The sequence below is a fragment of the Sparus aurata genome, chromosome 11 (genome assembly GCF_900880675.1).
Source record: "Sparus aurata chromosome 11, fSpaAur1.1, whole genome shotgun sequence".
In the NCBI taxonomy this organism is placed as follows: Eukaryota; Metazoa; Chordata; class Actinopteri; order Spariformes; family Sparidae; genus Sparus; species Sparus aurata.
Genome location: NC_044197.1, coordinates 722,961 through 741,546, shown reverse-complemented (window position 1 = coordinate 741,546; position 18,586 = coordinate 722,961). Strand labels below are relative to the sequence as shown.

Here is an 18,586-nt window from a genome sequence, read left to right as displayed (position 1 = left end):
GAGAGACGAGCTGACGGTTCATCCTTCACTTCAACACCATCAGTCTCATCACTGCAGCCTCCAGTGGACGTTAAAGGAACTGCAGCTTGACGCTCTTCTGCTGAGGAGGCTGCTGATTGGCTGCTTTAGGATACGAGTCTCCAGCTACTGTGACACAATCATGGTGGAAAGTAACCGAGTACTTTTACTTCCTATATTTGTCCATTTTATGCTACTTTTGCAGAACAAGTGCTCATTTTTATAATAATACCAACATCCATGTCTTAAGATCTACAAAAGAAATTAACTTCTACTTGTAATGGAGTAATTAAACATCATGATATGGGTACTTTTACTTCAGTAATATATCAGAGTGCTTCTTCCAGCATGGACGGAGGCCCACAGGGATCAAATAACAGAATATAAATGGATGTGGGTGTTCGGACCTCAGATCGGGTCAGTGTGGACAGAATCTTCACTCACATCCTAAAAACTGGAGAAACAAACATGAAGCAGGTTCTTGAGTCCACACTTTGTAGTCAGATATTTATTAAAACTTTAACTTCGGTATTTGAATAATAAGTAATTTTAAGCCAAAGTCCAGTTTAAAACATCCAATCTTTGAGTTTTAGTTCTGGTTGTTTGGTGACAAAAAACAAAAAACCTTGTTTACATGAATATTTCTATTTTCACTCTATTAGAAATATGACTTATACTCGACAGTAGTTGATTAAACTTAATTACTTTGCAGATTAATAACAAAGAGCTCCACCCACCAGCTGCAGCACTGATTATAATATAATTATAATCAGATTATAATATAATTATAATCAGTGCTGCAGGAGAACTTTTACTTCCATACTTCTGATATATGTTCATGCGAATACTTCAGTACTTTTACTTGAGTTTTTAATGTGACAGTATTTCTACAGGATGTATTACTATGTTCAATGAAGTAAAATATCTACGTACCACAGTCTAAAGCTACAGAAGGTAAATAAATTGATTAAAAATGAATGAAATGTTCTCAGAACACTTGAACGTCTCAGTGTTTGAGAGAAAACTTGTTCACGTTATTAAAGTATTGGTCAGAGAAGCAAGTGAGCGTGAAGCCAAACGAAACAGAAACCCAATGTTTTCAAGAGGAGTCATGTGTTTTATTTTTGAATGAACCGGTCCGCGTCAGGCTGAACCGGACCGGACCAGGACCGCCCTCATGTGTTGGTGTCACATCAGTCACTCTCACACAGGACGTCACCACAAATCATTTTATTTGCTGCTCCACGTTGTTTAACATGTTACAGTTTTTTTTCTAGAAAAACTCAGTCCGAGGTTCTTTGTGAAATCTGTGGGTTACTGCTGGGGTGGCGGAGCCGGCTGCTGTGATTGGTCAGCAGGGACACGGCGTGCTGGCGTCCTGCTCCACCGTTAGTCCTTTACTCAGCAGGAACGCTTCCTGTTTGGGCTCGCGCCCGAGGAACTTCTTCAACATCTCAGAGGCGTCCTCGGATCCGCCGGGCCGCAGGATGAACTTCCTGTAGTCCAGACCCACCTGGAGGACCAATCAGGAGACAGCAATTCAAAGTCAGACCAATCAAATCCTGAACTCACAGTGGCTCCATCCAGATTCTACTTTTTCAGTAGGCTAACACTTTCCCTCTGCTTCCAGTCTTTGTGCTAAGCTAGGCTAAACACTGAAACATCAGGAGACAGAAAACATGCGAAGCAAACTGTAACAAACAACGACATCATCGATATATTCATTTAAAAATTATTCAAATTATTACAAGACTGCAGTAAATCTTTATTGTCTGCAGGAAAAAGACTGAACAGAACCTCCGACTGCTGAAATCCAACATGGCGCTGGTTTTATAGACTCACCTCAGTCGTTCCCGTTCATGTCGTGGACTTTAAAAAACTTCTAAGTTGATGGAACCCTGTGAGATCTTCAGTGTTACTGTAGCTCTGTGTGGTGTTACTGTGGTTCTGCGTGGTGTTACTGTGGTTCTGCGTGGTGTTACTGTAGCTCTGTGTGGTGTTACTGTAGTTCTGTAGTGTTACTGTAGTCCTGCATAGTGTTACTGTAGTTCTGTAGTGTTACTGTAGCTCTGTGTAGTGTTACTGTAGTTCTGTAGTGTTACTGTAGTTCTGTAGTGTTACTGTGGTTCTGTGTGGTGTTACTGTAGTTCTGTACGGTGTTACTGTAGTTCTGTGTGGTGTTACTGTGGTTCTGTGTGGTGTTACTGTAGTTCTGTGTGGTGTTGCTGTAGTTCTGCCTGGTGTTACTGTAGTTCTGTAGTGTTACTGTAGTCCTGCGTAGTGTTACTGTAGTCCTGTAGTGTTACTGTAGTCCTGTAGTGTTACTGTAGTTCTGTAGTGTTACTGTTGTTCTGCGTAGTGTTACTTTAGTTCTGTAGTGTTGCTGTAGTTCTGCGTAGTGTTACTTTAGTTCTGTAGTGTTACTGTAGTTTTGTGTAGTGTTACTGTAGCTCTGTAGTGTTACTGTAGCTCTGTAGTGTTACTGTAGTTTTGTGTAGTGTTACTGTAGTTCTGTAGTGTTACTGTAGTTTTGCGTAGTGCTACTGTAGTTCTGTAGTGTTACTGTAGTTCTGTAGTGTTACTGTAGTTCTGCGTAGTGTTACTGTAGTTCTGTAGTGTTGCTGTAGTTCTGCGTAGTGTTACTTTAGTTCTGTAGTGTTACTGTAGTTCTGTAGTGTTACTGTAGTTTTGTGTAGTGTTACTGTAGCTCTGTAGTGTTACTGTAGCTCTGTAGTGTTGCTGTAGTTCTGCGTAGTGTTACTGTTGTTCTGCGTAGTGTTACTTTAGTTCTGTAGTGTTGCTGTAGTTCTGCGTAGTGTTACTTTAGTTCTGTAGTGTTACTGTAGTTTTGTGTAGTGTTACTGTAGTTCTGCGTAGTGTTACTGTAGCTCTGTAGTGTTACTGTAGTTTTGTGTAGTGTTACTGTAGCTCTGCGGAGTGTTACTGTAGTTCTGTAGTGTTACTGTAGTTTTGCGTAGTGCTACTGTAGTTCTGTAGTGTTACTGTAGTTCTGTAGTGTTACTGTAGTTCTGCATAGTGTTACTGTAGTTCTGTAGTGTTACTGTAGTTCTGCGTAGTGTTACTGTAGCTCTGTAGTGTTACTGTAGCTCTGTGTAGTGTTACTGTAGTTCTGTAGTGTTACTGTAGCTCTGCGTAGTGTTACTGTAGTTCTAAGTATTGTTACTGTAGCTCTGCGTAGTGTTACTGTAGCTCTGCGTAGTGTTACTGTAATTCTGTAGTGTTACTGTAGTTCTGCGTAGTGTTACTGTAGCTCTGTAGTGTTACTGTAGTTTTGTGTAGTGTTACTGTAGCTCTGCGGAGTGTTACTGTAGTTCTGTAGTGTTACTGTAGTTTTGCGTAGTGCTACTGTAGTTCTGTAGTGTTACTGTAGTTCTGTAGTGTTACTGTAGTTCTGCATAGTGTTACTGTAGTTCTGTAGTGTTACTGTAGTTCTGCGTAGTGTTACTGTAGCTCTGTAGTGTTACTGTAGCTCTGTGTAGTGTTACTGTAGTTCTGTAGTGTTACTGTAGCTCTGCGTAGTGTTACTGTAGTTCTAAGTATTGTTACTGTAGCTCTGCGTAGTGTTACTGTAGCTCTGCGTAGTGTTACTGTAATTCTGTAGTGTTACTGTAGCTCTGCGTAGTGTTACTGTAGCTCTGCGTAGTGTTACTGTAATTCTGTAGTGTTACTGTAGCTCTGCGGAGTGTTACTGTAGTTCTGTAGTGTTACTGTAGTTCTGTAGTGTTACTGTAGTTCTGCGTAGTGTTACTGTAGTTCTGTAGTGTTACTGTAGTTCTGTAGTGTTACTGTAGTTCTGCGTAGTGTTACTGTAGTTCTGTAGTGTTACTGTAGCTCTGTAGTGTTACTGTAGCTCTGTAGTGTTGCTGTAGTTCTGCGTAGTGTTACTGTTGTTCTGCGTAGTGTTACTTTAGTTCTGTAGTGTTGCTGTAGTTCTGCGTAGTGTTACTTTAGTTCTGTAGTGTTACTGTAGTTTTGTGTAGTGTTACTGTAGTTCTGCGTAGTGTTACTGTAGCTCTGTAGTGTTACTGTAGTTTTGTGTAGTGTTACTGTAGCTCTGCGGAGTGTTACTGTAGTTCTGTAGTGTTACTGTAGTTTTGCGTAGTGCTACTGTAGTTCTGTAGTGTTACTGTAGTTCTGTAGTGTTACTGTAGTTCTGCATAGTGTTACTGTAGTTCTGTAGTGTTACTGTAGTTCTGCGTAGTGTTACTGTAGCTCTGTAGTGTTACTGTAGCTCTGCGTAGTGTTACTGTAGCTCTGCGTAGTGTTACTGTAGCTCTGTGTAGTGTTACTGTAGTTCTGTAGTGTTACTGTAGCTCTGCGTAGTGTTACTGTAGTTCTAAGTATTGTTACTGTAGCTCTGCGTAGTGTTACTGTAGCTCTGCGTAGTGTTACTGTAATTCTGTAGTGTTACTGTAGCTCTGCGGAGTGTTACTGTAGTTCTGTAGTGTTACTGTAGTTCTGTAGTGTTACTGTAGTTCTGCGTAGTGTTACTGTAGTTCTGTAGTGTTACTGTAGCTCTGTAGTGTTACTGTAGTTTTGTGTAGTGTTACTATAGTTCTGTGTAGTGTTACTATAGTTCTGTGTAGTGTTACTCGTAGCTCTGCGTAGTGTTACTGTAGCTCTGCGTAGTGTTACTGTAGTTCTGTAGTGTAACTGTAGTTCTGTAGTGTTACTGTAGCTCTGCGTAGTGTTACTCGTAGCTCTGTGTAGTGTTACTGTAGCTCTGTGTAGTGTTACTGTAGTTCTGTAGTGTTACTGTAGTTCGGCGTAGTGTTACTGTAGTTCTGTAGTGTTACTGTAGTTCGGCGTAGTGTTACTGTAGCTCTGTGTAGTGTTACTGTAGCTCTGTAGTGTTACTGTAGTCCTGCGTAGTGTTACTGTAGCTCTGTGTAGTGTTACTGTAGTTCTGTAGTGTTACTGTAGCTCTGTGTAGTGTTACTGTAGCTCTGTGTAGTGTTACTGTAGTTCTGCAGTGTTACTGTAGCTCTGTGTAGTGTTACTGTAGTTCTGTGAGGTATTAATCACAGTAATATCACGTTGAGTAGTTCATCTTAGTGAAACTTTTAGCTCGTAACTGTTGAATGTAACAGAATATTTTCCTGGCTGAGTTGTAACTGAATGTCCGCAACAGAGACACATCAGAGACACAACAGAGACACAACAGAGACACATCAGAGACACAACAGAGACACATCAGAGACACATCAGAGACACAACAGAGACACATCAGAGACACAACAGAGACACATCAGAGACACAACAGTCGGTGATAAACTTTGTGTCCGACACTGAAGTTCATCAGAACAGTTTTCATGCAGACTCCTGCTGTGATGTCAGCGGTGGACTTCATCTGGTCTCAAGTCTCACTTTCCTGGAGTTTGTTCAGACATGAAAACTGATATTTGCTTCTTGTTGTTTAGTTTGGACTCTGAGGACAGTCAGCAGACCTGATCCCAGACCAGCTGAGAGGTCTGGATGCTTCTTAACGGAGCAGCACATCACAAACAAGACATTCAATCATTTTCTGACCCACAGGAGGATGTAAAGCTCTGAGAACTGGACCCATGTGGTCTCTACTTTTCTTAGAGACCCGTACAGGCCGAGTTACAGTCGAGCCGAGTGAAGATGATAAACAAGATCTTTAAAACACAGCTGAGACAGAAGTCGTTAAACTCTTGAGATGTTCTGCAGGTCGGCTGGTTCTGTCTTAATGTGGATGTTAAAGACTGGGTCCAGATTTGGAGTCTTTCACTTCAGTTTTTGATTTCAAATTTACTTGATGTTCTGTGTGCTCTGACCTTTGGGTTCATGATTCCCTCCAGTTTGAAGCGAGCGAAGAACATGTCCATGGAGAACACCTCGCTCCACAGGTAACCGTAGTACTGAGCATCATAACCGCCCGCCAGGTGCCCGAAGGTCGCTGGCATGTTGGTTCCTGCAGAGGGAAACAGAAGTTCAAAGGTCACAGAGAGCGGCGGAGGAGACAGTTTGTATCTGATGTACGATGACTTTGTGTCCAGTTCATGTTTTAAAATATATTTCAACAACTTAATTTATCGTTTCACATCAGAATGTCAGAACACAGAACTAAACATCGGACCAGACTGAAGGATCAGTTCAACACACAACAATCCAGTATGACTGATGCAAAGTGAAAACATGGATCCATATCATCACCGTTAAGATGTGCCTTTATTTTGAAATTCCCTGGTCATGTCTGATTCGCGTCACAGCACAACTCCTTCCTCAACATTCAAACTGTGTAAAGTAACTACTGAACTGCTGTCAGTTATTATGTTCTGATTGTTACTGAGGACACTGACAGTGTTCAGTGGGCTGGTGATATTGTCTCATATGGATCACAGACTTTGTGATATCAGTAAAACGGTTTGATATAATATTGTGTCGGTTGTTTTCTCTCCCCTGGTTCTAACAGGAGGTCTGATTGTTGTTCTGCATGGAGCCACCAGGTGGAGCCCGGTTCTGTTGGAGGAGCAGCGAGCAGAACAAAGAGCCGCCTGCACATCTTGATCATCACTTGATGAAGCAGCAGGAGATCAAGTCTGGTTTCAGAACTATAGCAGACTGTAAACCGACTGTAATAAAGACAAAGTTGGACAGTTGTGGTGGTCGGACACACGAGCTGTGAACGGACCTCTGTAAAGATCTGAGTTCTGAACACATGTAGTTGATAAATTGTGACCTGGTGAAGCTGGGATCCCCAGGATCTCCTGACTGAGGCGTCCGTACTCCTCTGCCGGGTCGACTCCGGACCTGGTGTGCAGAGCCTGGTCCACTTTAGCAAGAACGATCTGCCTCAGGTTAAACAGACCTGGAGGAGAGTCGGGGTTACCAAGGCAACAGTGAAACAAGTGCTCAACAACAGCAGAACTTCCTGTTCAGTACCCACCGGTGTTGGCGAGGCGGGACTTGATGAGTTTGTCCAGCAGCTCGTCGGGGATGGCGTTGCCGGTCTTGTAGTGTCGGGACATCCTGAGCAGAGGCTCCCGCTCCCAGACCCAGTTCTCCAACATCTGAGACGGAGCCTCCACGAAGTCCCGCTCCACATGAGTCCCGCTGAACATGGCGTAGTCCGCCTGCAAACACCCGACACAACAGGACACAACCAATCAGGACACACCTTCTGTTTAACTGTCCTGAATCACTTCCGGCCCAAATCTGCCAAATGTTTTCATCCACACTGATTCACTTCTGTATGAAAAGACACTTTCTGAGTCTCCACTTGATATTTCATGACTGAACTGAAGCTGCTTCTGACTTACAGATGAATTAAAAGCTGGATGAAGAATGCAAACGGCTTGTTCAGCCCAGCAGTGGCTCATCCTACAAAGACACTTTTAGCTGTCAAATTCTTTATTTGAGTCATTCTAACTGCACAACTGACCGTTTCCTGAAGCGCTCCTTCAAACTGTTTCTGTTCAGTCCTATCGTATCCAAAGGTACGAGTTCCTGCAGGTGACAGTGTTTGTGCTTCTGCAGAAGCTGAAGGAGTTTACATGTAGTCAGTCTGAGAGAGAACAGTGCTGACGTGGAAGAACTGGATTAAAGCGTTCGCTGCTGATGTTAGCATGTTCAGCTAACGAGCTCACTGCCTGCAGCAGTAACTCTGTAACTTCATACACTGAGAGTCATTCATTACTTATTCTGTGCATATTAAAGACTCTTCTTTAAACCGACTCAGAGCTGTTGTTAAACCTGCTGTTCTCACTGTCAGCTGCACACATGAAGCACTACAATCTACAGTTGGACAGGTGACAACAGAAAGGGTCAGTTAAAGACACAAATCTGTCGCGTCGTGTTGAAGCTTCTGAGTTATCCGCTGACCTCGGCGCACAGTTGGTGCATGACGTGTCCGAACTCGTGGAAGTACGTCTCCACCTCGTCGTGCTGCAGGAGGGACGGGGCGTCGGCCGTCGGCTTGCTGAAGTTGGCCACCATGGCCGCCACCGACATCTGCCGCGTGCCGTCGGGCAGCAGACAGCCGGGCTGCAGGCCGAAGCAGGCGGCGTGACCGTACTTCCCCTCCCTGCAGAGGACAGACAGGAGAGGAGACACTGAGGACACGTCTCCACCTCCACTCCACAGAAACATGTCACCTCACTGCTGAGCCCTCACCTGGGGTAGAGGTCCAGGTAGAACTGACCCACCACCTGACCACTGCTGCGGTCCTTCACACAGTACAGAGTGACGTCCGGGTGCCAGACGGCGGCTCCAGCCACCAGCTCAAAGGACAGACCGAGAAGCTCCTGGTAGATGTCCAGCAGACCCCGAGTCACCACCTCCATCGGAAAGTACTCCTTCAGCAGGTTCTGATCCACAGCATACTGAGTCTCCTCCACCTGAGAGAGGACGAGGAGGAGGAGGACGAGGAGGAGGAGGAGTGTAGAGGTATGAGGTCACTGTGGGAACCTTAATTCAATCTCTCTCACAGCTCCTGTTAGTTCTAAGTTAGTTCAAGGTGAATGTGCAGCTCTGACCTGGGTCATGAAGTAGCGGGTGTCCCAGGCGTGCAGCTCTCCGTTAAAAGGCAGGTTTCTCTTCTGACACTCCTTCTCCTTCAGTTTGAGGATGACCGTTCGCTCTTCATCCCCCAGAGGCTTCAGCTTACGAGACAGCTCCTCTGAAAGACACGACGAAGAGGACAAACGCTTCAGATCACAGAGTTGTGCATTTGATTTGTTTTACTGCTTGTAAAAGAGATGAAACAGAAACAGTTTCAAAGTTTCAGTTTCAGAAACATGATGCCAAGTGTTCTGAACTGAAGTGGAAGTGATATAAAGATCAGAACCGATCAGATCATTGAACGGTGACTGATTGGTCCAGTAGTTTGTTGTCAGTTTTTCTCTTTAGATTCTTTCAGCTTTGATACATTTTTACTTCACCAAACATCCGTCACTTCCATCACATTTCCTTCAGTTTAGAATTGAGAGAAGATTTAAGGACATGAAGTTAAATTAAAGATAAAGAACTTAACACTGCAGACGGACTTTATATCCATCAACATCCTCTCAATTCACACTTCTGTTTCTACACTGAAGCTTTGTCATTGTTACACTGTAGAGTCCTGATCTGTACGATCAACAGATGTTTGGTTTTATTACTCGACACGTCACATTTCTAAACACTTCTTTAAAAGATAAGAAGGTTTCAGGTGTGAAGTCATTTAAACTTCAGCGTCGTGCTGCAGGTTTAAACAGTTTGTCTTCCAGGACTCACCCAGGAAGCCGGCCACCTTCTTCCCAGACTTGGCCATGTTCATCTCCAGGACGAAGTCGGCGTGGGTGGTGAAGCCGAGCAGAGAACTTTTCTGAGCCCGAAGCTGCACCAGCTCCTTCAGGATGGCCGAGTTCTCCTGGAAACACACAGGAAGTCATCTGGTTTACAACTTAAACAGTACAATTACTACAAAGTAAAAGATGATGTCACCATGTTCCCAGACTTCTATCAGTCAAAGTATCACTGAGAGTAATACTGGATTCAACTACAACAATATGTTGTAATAAACTTAATTAAAATGACTCTTTAGCTGTTACATTATCCAACGTGAATATAAAAACCTGGAGGAACCTCAGAGATGAAACAACGACATCAAACTTCACGGAAACAAGTTCTGAAGATGATTTTATAACATCTCAACTGGACATTTCTACTTTCTACAGGCTTCTTGTATTTAATCCAACAGACAAAATCTTACAGCAGATAGCAGCAGACTTTAACTTCTGTCTGCAGTTATCTCAAGAAATTCATCTGAAATAGATTTTTCCTCTCAGCGACCCCTTTCTTCCCGTCTCACCTCTTTGCAGCGGGAGTTGAAGGCCTCCTCCAGCTTCCTGCGGGTCTCTGGGACGAAGCATTTCTTCATGGTGGGGAAGTAATGAGGATACTTCAGAGTGACCTTCAGCTTGTCTCCGTCCTGCTCCAGAGAGCTCAGGAAGTCCTCGGGGAGGCCGCCTGAAACCAACACGTTTAACATCTTAATACACCACAGAGGAAGAGGAAGAGGAGGTCGGAGAGGAAGAGGAGGTCGGAGAGGAGGTCGGAGAGGAAGACGAGGTCAGAGAGGAAGACGAGGTCAGAGATGAAGAGGAGGTCGGAGAGGAAGAGGAGGTCGGAGAGGAAGAGGAGGTCAGAGAGGAAGAGGAGGTGGGAGAGGAAGAGGAGGTGGGAGAGGAAGACGAGGTCAGAGAGGAAGAGGAGGTCGGAGAGGAAGAGGAGGTCGGAGAGGAAGAGGAGGTCGGAGAGGAAGAGGAGGTGGGAGAGGAAGACGAGGTCAGAGAGGAAGAGGGGGTCGGAGAGGAAGACGAGGTCAGAGAGGAAGACGAGGTCAGAGATGAAGAGGAGGTCGGAGAGGAAGAGGAGGTCGGAGAGGAAGAGGAGGTCAGAGAGGAAGAGGAGGTGGGAGAGGAAGAGGAGGTGCGAGAGGAAGAGGAGGTCAGAGAGGAAGAGGAGGTGGGAGGGGAAGAGGAGGTCGGAGAGGAAGAGGAGGTGGGAGAGGAAGAGGAGGTCAGAGAGGAAGAGGAGGTGGGAGGGGAAGACGAGGTCAGAGAGGAAGACGAGGTCAGAGAGGAAGAGGAGGTCAGAGAGGAAGAGGAGGTCGGAGAGGAAGAGGAGGTCGGAGAGGAAGAGGAGGTCGGAGAGGAAGAGGAGGTGGGAGAGGAAGAGGAGGTCGGAGAGGAAGAGGAGGTCGGAGAGGAAGACGAGGTCGGAGAGGAAGACGAGGTCGGAGAGGAAGAGGAGGTGGGAGGGGAAGAGGAGGTCAGAGAGGAAGAGGAGGTCGGAGAGGAAGAGGAGGTCGGAGAGGAAGAGGAGGTCGGAGAGGAAGAGGAGGTCAGAGAGGAAGACGAGGTCGGAGAGGAAGAGGAGGTGGGAGGGGAAGAGGAGGTCGGAGAGGAAGAGGAGGTCGGAGAGGAAGAGGAGGTCGGAGAGGAAGAGGAGGTCGGAGAGGAAGAGGAGGTCGGAGAGGAAGACGAGGTCGGAGAGGAAGAGGAGGTCAGAGAGGAAGAGGAGGTGGGAGGGGAAGAGGAGGTCGGAGAGGAAGAGGAGGTCGGAGAGGAAGAGGAGGTGGGAGAGGAAGAGGAGGTCGGAGAGGAAGAGGAGGAGGTCGGAGAGGAAGAGGAGGTCGGAGAGGAAGAGGAGGTCGGAGAGGAAGAGGGGGTCGGAGAGGAAGAGGGGGTCGGAGAGGAAGAGGAGGTGGGAGAGGAAGAGGAGGTCGGAGAGGAAGAGGAGGAGGTCGGAGAGGAAGAGGAGGTCGGAGAGGAAGAGGGGGTCGGAGAGGAAGAGGAGGTCGGAGAGGAAGAGGGGGTCGGAGAGGAAGAGGAGGTGGGAGAGGAAGAGGAGGTCGGAGAGGAAGAGGAGGTCGGAGAGGAAGAGGAGGTCGGAGAGGAAGAGGAGGAGGTCGGAGAGGAAGAGGAGGTCAGAGAGGAAGAGGAGGTCGGAGAGGAGAGGAAGGAGGAGGTCGGAGAGGAAGAGGAGGTCGGAGAGGAAGAGGAGGTCGGAGAGGAAGAGGAGGAGGTCGGAGAGGAAGAGGAGGTCGGAGAGGAAGAGGGGGTCGGAGAGGAAGAGGGGGTGGGAGAGGAAGAGGAGGTCGGAGAGGAAGAGGAGGTCGGAGAGGAAGAGGAGGTCAGAGAGGAAGAGGAGGTCAGAGAGGAAGAGGAGGTCGGAGAGGAAGAGGGGGTCGGAGAGGAAGAGGAGGTGGGAGAGGAAGAGGGGGTCGGAGAGGAAGAGGAGGTCGGAGAGGAAGAGGAGGAGGTCGGAGAGGAAGAGGAGGTCGGAGAGGAAGAGGGGGTCGGAGAGGAAGAGGGGGTGGGAGAGGAAGAGGAGGTCGGAGAGGAAGAGGAGGAGGTCGGAGAGGAAGAGGAGGTCGGAGAGGAAGAGGAGGAGGTCGGAGAGGAAGAGGAGGTCAGAGAGGAAGAGGAGGTCGGAGAGGAAGAGGAGGAGGTCGGAGAGGAAGAGGAGGTCGGAGAGGAAGAGGAGGTCAGAGAGGAAGATGAGGTCGGAGAGGAAGAGGAGGAGGTCGGAGAGGAAGAGGAGGTCGGAGAGGAAGAGGAGGTCGGAGAGGAAGAGGAGGTCAGAGAGGAAGATGAGGTCGGAGAGGAAGAGGAGGAGGTCGGAGAGGAAGAGGAGGTCGGAGAGGAAGAGGAGGTGGGAGCGTCTGAAGGCTCTCAGAGCGATGACTCACCCAGCTCGTCTCTGCTGAAGGACAGACTGGTGGTGTCCTCGTTCAGGTTCTTGTTGAAGTCGATGCTCAGGTTGCTCAGCTTCTTCTTGATGGTTTTGATCTCCTGTTACATCAAAGTGATGGATCAGACTCAAATATTTAAATCAGAGACAACACAGAGAGTTTTAAACAGAGGATATACCACCATTAATACATGCTGTCTAACATCATGTTAGCTTCTCTGACGGTTTGGGAGTTCAATCAGAATATTTCTGTGTTCAGGTCAGGACAGGATTTTCTTTCCCAAATGAAACTCAGGGGTTTTGTGGCAGAAAAGTTTAAATTGTTCTGCGTGAGGACTAATTGGGGTGGTGGAGGTGTTAGGCAGAGGTGGACTTGGCTCTCTGAAGCGTTCCTGGATGAATACAGTTAGAATAAGGAAGCAGCAGCTGCACCTCTTGAGTCTCTCTGGTCAGGTGGAGGCCGTTCCTCTGGCCCAGTTTGATCAGCCGCTCCATGTACCGCTTGGACTCTGCAGAGAGGCCGTCAGCATCAACCTTCTTCTGCAGACAAAAACAGAATGACGTCATGAGAACAGAAAACCATTAAAAGAAATTTAAAAAACAGACAATGTGAGACAGAGAAGATGAGAGATAACAGAGCTGAACTTCTGTCTGCAGCTACAAGAGTTTCCTCTTCGATTTCACACCGTAATATCAAACAGTTCACCTCATCGATCATCTCTCCAAAGGTCACTACAGAGTTCTGAACGTGCTTCGTCACATTTATCAAAGATTTTGGCTTCTTAATAAATCGACTGTTTGTTCAATACAACATCATGAAATCATGAAACCTTCACTCCCAACATGGAGTCGTCACTTTGCTTTTATATTCAACAAACAAAAGCTTTACAGCTGAACAGTGATTAGAATAACTTTGTGTCAATGAACTGATTCATTGATTGGCTCATTGTTTAATCAGAAAATGTTAAAACAATCATATGTAGTCTAATCTATATATCTATATCTATATCTATACACACACATATCTATATATTGGTAAAAGAGTTCGTAGGTGAACAGGAGCCAAATGTTATCAAATAAAAAGGCAACTTGAGGCTGATGACAGACCGATAAAGTAATCAATCAATGCCTGCTGATTGGCTGGCAGCCTGCTGATTGGCTGGCAGCCTGCTGATTGGCTGGCAGCCTGCTGATTGGCTGGCAGCCTGCTGATTGGCTGGCAGCCTGCTGTCCGTCAGCTCACCTCCAGAGCGACGATCCTCTGGTAGACGTCGTCTCTCATGCTCATCTCCACGTCGAACTCGGACAGACGCTTGTCGGCCTCGGTGCTGGCCGTTCGGACCTCCTTACAGGAAGACACGTGCTGCGGGAAGTCCAACATGTTCCTCTGGACTGAGACACGGGAGGCGGAGTCAGACAGGGGCGGGGTCATGGAAGAGAGGGGCGGAGACATCACAGGCACTTCAGTTAGTTTGATGGATTTCCTGACGAGACTGCAGCAGGATTCATTCTTCACTTCTCTTTAATCACACTGATACTTTCACTAGATCCACAGTGACGTCTTACACCTGCTGCACCGTCCTCTGTCAGAGTCTGGTGCTTTGTAATCCAACAAACACATGATGAAACCTCCTCTGTGTACAGTCAGAACTCAGTCAGAACTCAGTCAGAACCTCACCTTAAAAGCTGGACGCAACTCATTTGTAATCACAGTCTGCTAATCTCTGAATGAAGTGAGAAGTAGAATCAATTCAATTCTATGTCTTTGCCTTCTGTGCAAGAATGTTTTAATCAATGATTTTTAGTCGTGATCCAAACCGACGACACCTGAGAAGTGTGATCCAGAGAGACGAAGGATACTGATCAGGTGTCTTCACCTCGGGGGAAGAGACGGGGTGTGTATCAGGGCTCAGTCTGAAACTAAGACTCTGTGCAGACACACCTGTGCAGACACACCTGTGCAGACACTGTACCCTAACCCAGAGAGAAGAAAGTCTTCCACTCTAAATGTTAAAGTCAGACGGCTCGTTGAGCACCGGCTCAGTCGTTTACTGTTCTATCAGTGTTTCTGATGTTCTGGGCTGATATCCATGTTTAAAATAACAGTTTGGATGAAATGAAGAGCGACATGATTTTAATTTTAAATAACGAGCCTTCCGTTTCAATCAAAAAGCAAAGTCAGCAGCAGGATCTCCTCCTCTTTGTTTTTGTGTTGAACAGTTTGCTCCTAAGTGACATCAGAGACTGTAACTGTCAGTTAGTTACTTTCTAAATAAAGTACTGAGTGTAACACGTGGCCTTGTGTGCTACATGAAGAGGAAGACAGACCGGACGTCATGTAGCTTCTTTTTAAAGAACAATCTGGAAATGTAAATGACAGTCAGCCAATAAAACATTTTACCATCGTGACCTGACGGGAGATAAAAGATAAACTGAAAACATAAAATATCGAGTTCTCATTTAACTTCATCACGTCTCTGACTGAACTGCCATAAAATAAATGGGCACTTTGTTAATGTCCTCTCTTTCAGGCGCTTGTCATCAGCAGTGATGAGAACAGATGCGTTCAGGTGACGTGGTGACATCAGGCTGCCGTGTCTCCAGCAGCAGCAGCAGCAGTGTTCTGCCTCTGTCTCTATTGTAACAGCAGCAGCAGCTGGTTCAGCTGATTTCTCTACAAACTGCTGATGAGTCTTTACCATCACACACTGATTCTGCCGACTCAAGCTTTACCGCTCAGCTCACAATGGACCGACCTGCCTGAGCTGTCAGGTTTACACTGTGTTTCACCTCCATTCAGTCAGGTGGAGAAATATCTGGAGCTCCATTAAAATAACAGTGAGCTGCTGTGTGACGCTGCTGCTGCAGGTCCACAAGTCCGTCTGCTCGTATTTAGATTTCTCTTTATGTTCAGACGCAAACCAACAATTCATGTAGTGTGTGTGTGTGTGTGTGTGTGTGTGTGTGTGTGTGTGTGTGTGTGTGTGTGTGTGTGTGTGTCTTCCTGCGTCCTCTGACTCTCCCTGGAATCAATCCGTTTAAATATTGAAATGTCTTTCCAATGACCGCGTGGTCACAACAGTTTGCTGCTGATCAATACATGTTGAAGAGGATCAAGTGTTTGTTCGTCTGATTCGAGGAGGAGAGAAGTTTGTGGTTTACCTCCAGAACTTCACTGACAGCAGCAGATTATGAAAGCTCAGATATCAGATTGCCCTTGAACACAACACCAAGAACAGTTTATGCTCTCATCAGCATTACGTCACTACGATGATGTCATTGTTACATAGAACTAAACTTAACAGAGACTGATGGATTTATATCTGCAATAACTTTCACATTTCCATAAAGACAAACAAGTGACAGCCTGGAGAGGAAACCATGAGACATGTGTTTATCTTAGATAACCTGCAGCTGAGATGCTCAGATCTCCGTCTGCAGTGACCTGTTGTGGTTTCTTTCTTGTGACAAATGTACTAACTGTAAGTGTCTTTGGATTGAAGCTTCTGTTAAATGTAAATGTTCATACAGGGATATGTTGTTACCTTCATGCATGTGATAACTTCATGCACTGAAATAACACTGACTGTTTGTAGCAGTCATCCACTGCTGTTTCAATATATTTTTGGACCTCTGTGCTGAAACAAAAGTCAGACTAACAGATGCAGAACCATCAGAACATGTGAGCCCACCGGTGTACTCGACCTCCACGTCAGCCAGCGCCTTCAGCGTGTTCTCAAAGGTGACGCTGTCCAGGTCCAGGGCTCCGACGCGGTCGTACACAATCTTGGTGTTGGTGATGAGCTCATCAGAGAGCTGCTGGATCTGCTCCGGGTTCAGGTCCCAACGCAGCCGGTTCTCAGAGCAGACCGGCACCGGGCTGCCAAACACCACCTCACCTGGGACAACGAGAGGCAACAGGACCGGTGAGGAGAGGACGGGACAAAACAGGACGGGAAACAATAAGACGGGTCCGAGTGGGAAACAAGAACATTTATATTATGAGACAAGTTTGATAATTATTTCACATCTTTAGCATCAGATAGAAATAAAACTCCCTCTAATATTTTGAGACAGTGATGAATTATATTTAGATCAGTGATACATTATCAGGTGTGTTGTTCCACATAAAGTCTCTCCCACTCCTGATTAGTGGAACATATTCCTTCATCTTCCTCCAGTTTATCTCTGCATCCTGACTGTCCAGGTCTAACATGTGACGTGTATCTGACCAGCTGAATGTACCCCAGCAGGTGTCAGGTCCTCCTCATCTACAGGTGACCTAGAAACAACAGGTCGATGCCCGGCTTTGCAGTAATGTCAGGTATATGCCGGACCCTCTAGCAAGTTCTGCTCATCATACATAACGTATTAACAATTTTCAAATTTTACTTTTCAAAATTATTACAAACCCAATGAAATCCCTAAAGTCACTTTCCACTCTGTTGTACATCTCACACACCAGACAACACTTTGATTTAGTCAGAATGTTCCTGTGACACAATCCCTCTGCGCTCTTCACCAAACATAAGATATAGAGACAGACACGCTGCAGGTGTAAGTGTTGTTCGATGGATCAGCAGTGTACCGAATTCATAAGCACAATATGAAAAATGTAATGTCAGTATCTTGGAAAAACCAGCACCAAAACACAACAAATGCTGGTGAACAGTCACTAGTCAGATCACATCAGTCAGATTCACCCTACAACACGATCCCTCCATAAACACATTTAAAAAAGTGATATTCGGCGCGCACATGTGTTCTTTGTATGCCGAATTCCAAACCACAATATAACAATTAGGAAATGTACTGATTTGTTTTTTTAACGCACTAATATATTTGGCAGCAACCAGCTTAAATTTAAAACCCAAATATTTCTTAATGAAGTTTGGCATATTGTTGCTTTCAAACGTTTATGATGTGAAGCCTCTGGAGATTTACTAACGTTCACTGTTAATCCATCTGTAATCCTGTCAGTGCGAGGCTGAAACTGCAATAAGAGCAACACATTTCTCAATGAATAAGCGGAGTGAGCTAAAAGCTAACATGCTACATCACAGCACCATCAAGCCCGAACTGTGGTGAGACGAGACACCATTATAACACAACAGGGTTATCTTGGTTACTTTATACTAAACGATGGCTAACGTTAAATAACTTTTCCGGTGAATTTTAATGAAAAAGCTCAGGTACTAGCCAAGAGAGCAGCAGCTAAGCTAGTTAACGTTAGCGCTGAGACTGACGTTAGCCAAAACAGATTCCGTGATCAAAGCTAATTAATTCTAATTGATCCCAGAGACAGTCGGAGAGGAAACATGGCGACCACAGAGCTGACTTCCAACAAAATGACTCAGTCACATTAAAACCATGAGAACTTTCCTCACCTGTCGGCCCCATAGTTAGATAACTGTCGGTTAGTCGGTGTGGTTGACTGTCAGAGAGCGCTGTGAGCACGAGCGCTGCAGCCGCCCTACAACAAGAAGGTTTCCGGTGATGCATTTCAAAATAAAACCCTACTCAGAGTTAGAACATTAAAAGAACAATCGGTGATTAAAATGTCAAAAGGGTCCCGAGATGAGAATAAGACATGCAGTAATGACACCTGCTCTCCCTCCTGAGAAGATTCACAGCATTACTCAAACTCCATCAATAACTTAATATGTATTGTATTGCGTATTTCTCATTATTTACTTTATCATTCCTATAATACTGTCTTATTCTAACTTATCTGTTTTTGTTTAAAAAAAATTAATTTCCTTAAAGAACACAATTCTGTATACTGTATGATAGGGCCTTGAACTGATATCACGATATTATATTAGATTATATTGTTAGAACAAGTAGAACAGTCTGATAACTTCAGAAGATGACATCACTTTACTGTAATGAGACTTAAAAACCAGGAGAAGACAACACCTATACCATATCAGGATATCATCGTATCCCAAATCTAAAATGGTATATAATCATATATATAAATACTATATTTATACTACATTTATAGTATACATCGTACAATCGAAGTAATACTGTATTTTTTTGTTTTACATTTTTTCTTTAGGGTTGTTGTCATCAGCAGAATAATGGAGATAAGTAGTCAGTGGGACGTTTCACAATATAATAAACGTGTCAGCGCTCCCTGGTGGACAGACTCAAACCTGTCTGTGACATTTCTCCATCAGTTTAATATCTTTATCGAATTTGTTTCTTACACTGATCCAACACCTACTTTACAGATGGGGATCAGGTCATAAATCCATCGTCTGAATGTAAACTGTCTAAAAAATAAGTTTATGGATTTGGTTTTATTGTTTTTATTCTGAAGGCGAGTTCGTCAGATTTC

At 45.2% G+C, this 18,586-nt stretch overlaps 1 protein-coding gene across 1 annotated transcript; it reads right to left on the bottom strand.

Moving 5' to 3' along the window:
- Positions 1–1,114: 1,114 nt before the first annotated feature.
- thop1 (thimet oligopeptidase 1) lies at positions 1,115–17,728 on the bottom strand. The gene is made up of 14 exons (XM_030433345.1): positions 17,628–17,728; positions 15,933–16,139; positions 13,484–13,632; positions 12,673–12,780; positions 12,239–12,341; positions 9,854–10,011; positions 9,277–9,412; positions 8,538–8,680; positions 8,176–8,399; positions 7,885–8,086; positions 6,950–7,136; positions 6,743–6,871; positions 5,838–5,974; positions 1,115–1,531 (listed from the first exon to the last, which is right to left on the bottom strand). Exons 1-14 carry the CDS (start codon positions 17,638–17,640, stop codon positions 1,370–1,372), a joined length of 2,058 nt encoding a protein of 685 aa, XP_030289205.1. The 5' UTR covers positions 17,641–17,728; the 3' UTR covers positions 1,115–1,369.
- Positions 17,729–18,586: the final 858 nt, after the last annotated feature.

Bases quoted from the DNA above. Each gene is read 5' to 3' on its own strand.
- thop1 (XM_030433345.1), bottom strand. The intron at 12,342-12,672 runs GTGCAGCTGCTG...TTGATGTAACAG, and splicing joins TGACCAGAGAGACTCAAGAG to GAGATCAAAACCATCAAGAA. The intron at 8,681-9,276 runs GTGAGTCCTGGA...CGTGTCTTTCAG, and splicing joins GAAGGTGGCCGGCTTCCTGG to AGGAGCTGTCTCGTAAGCTG.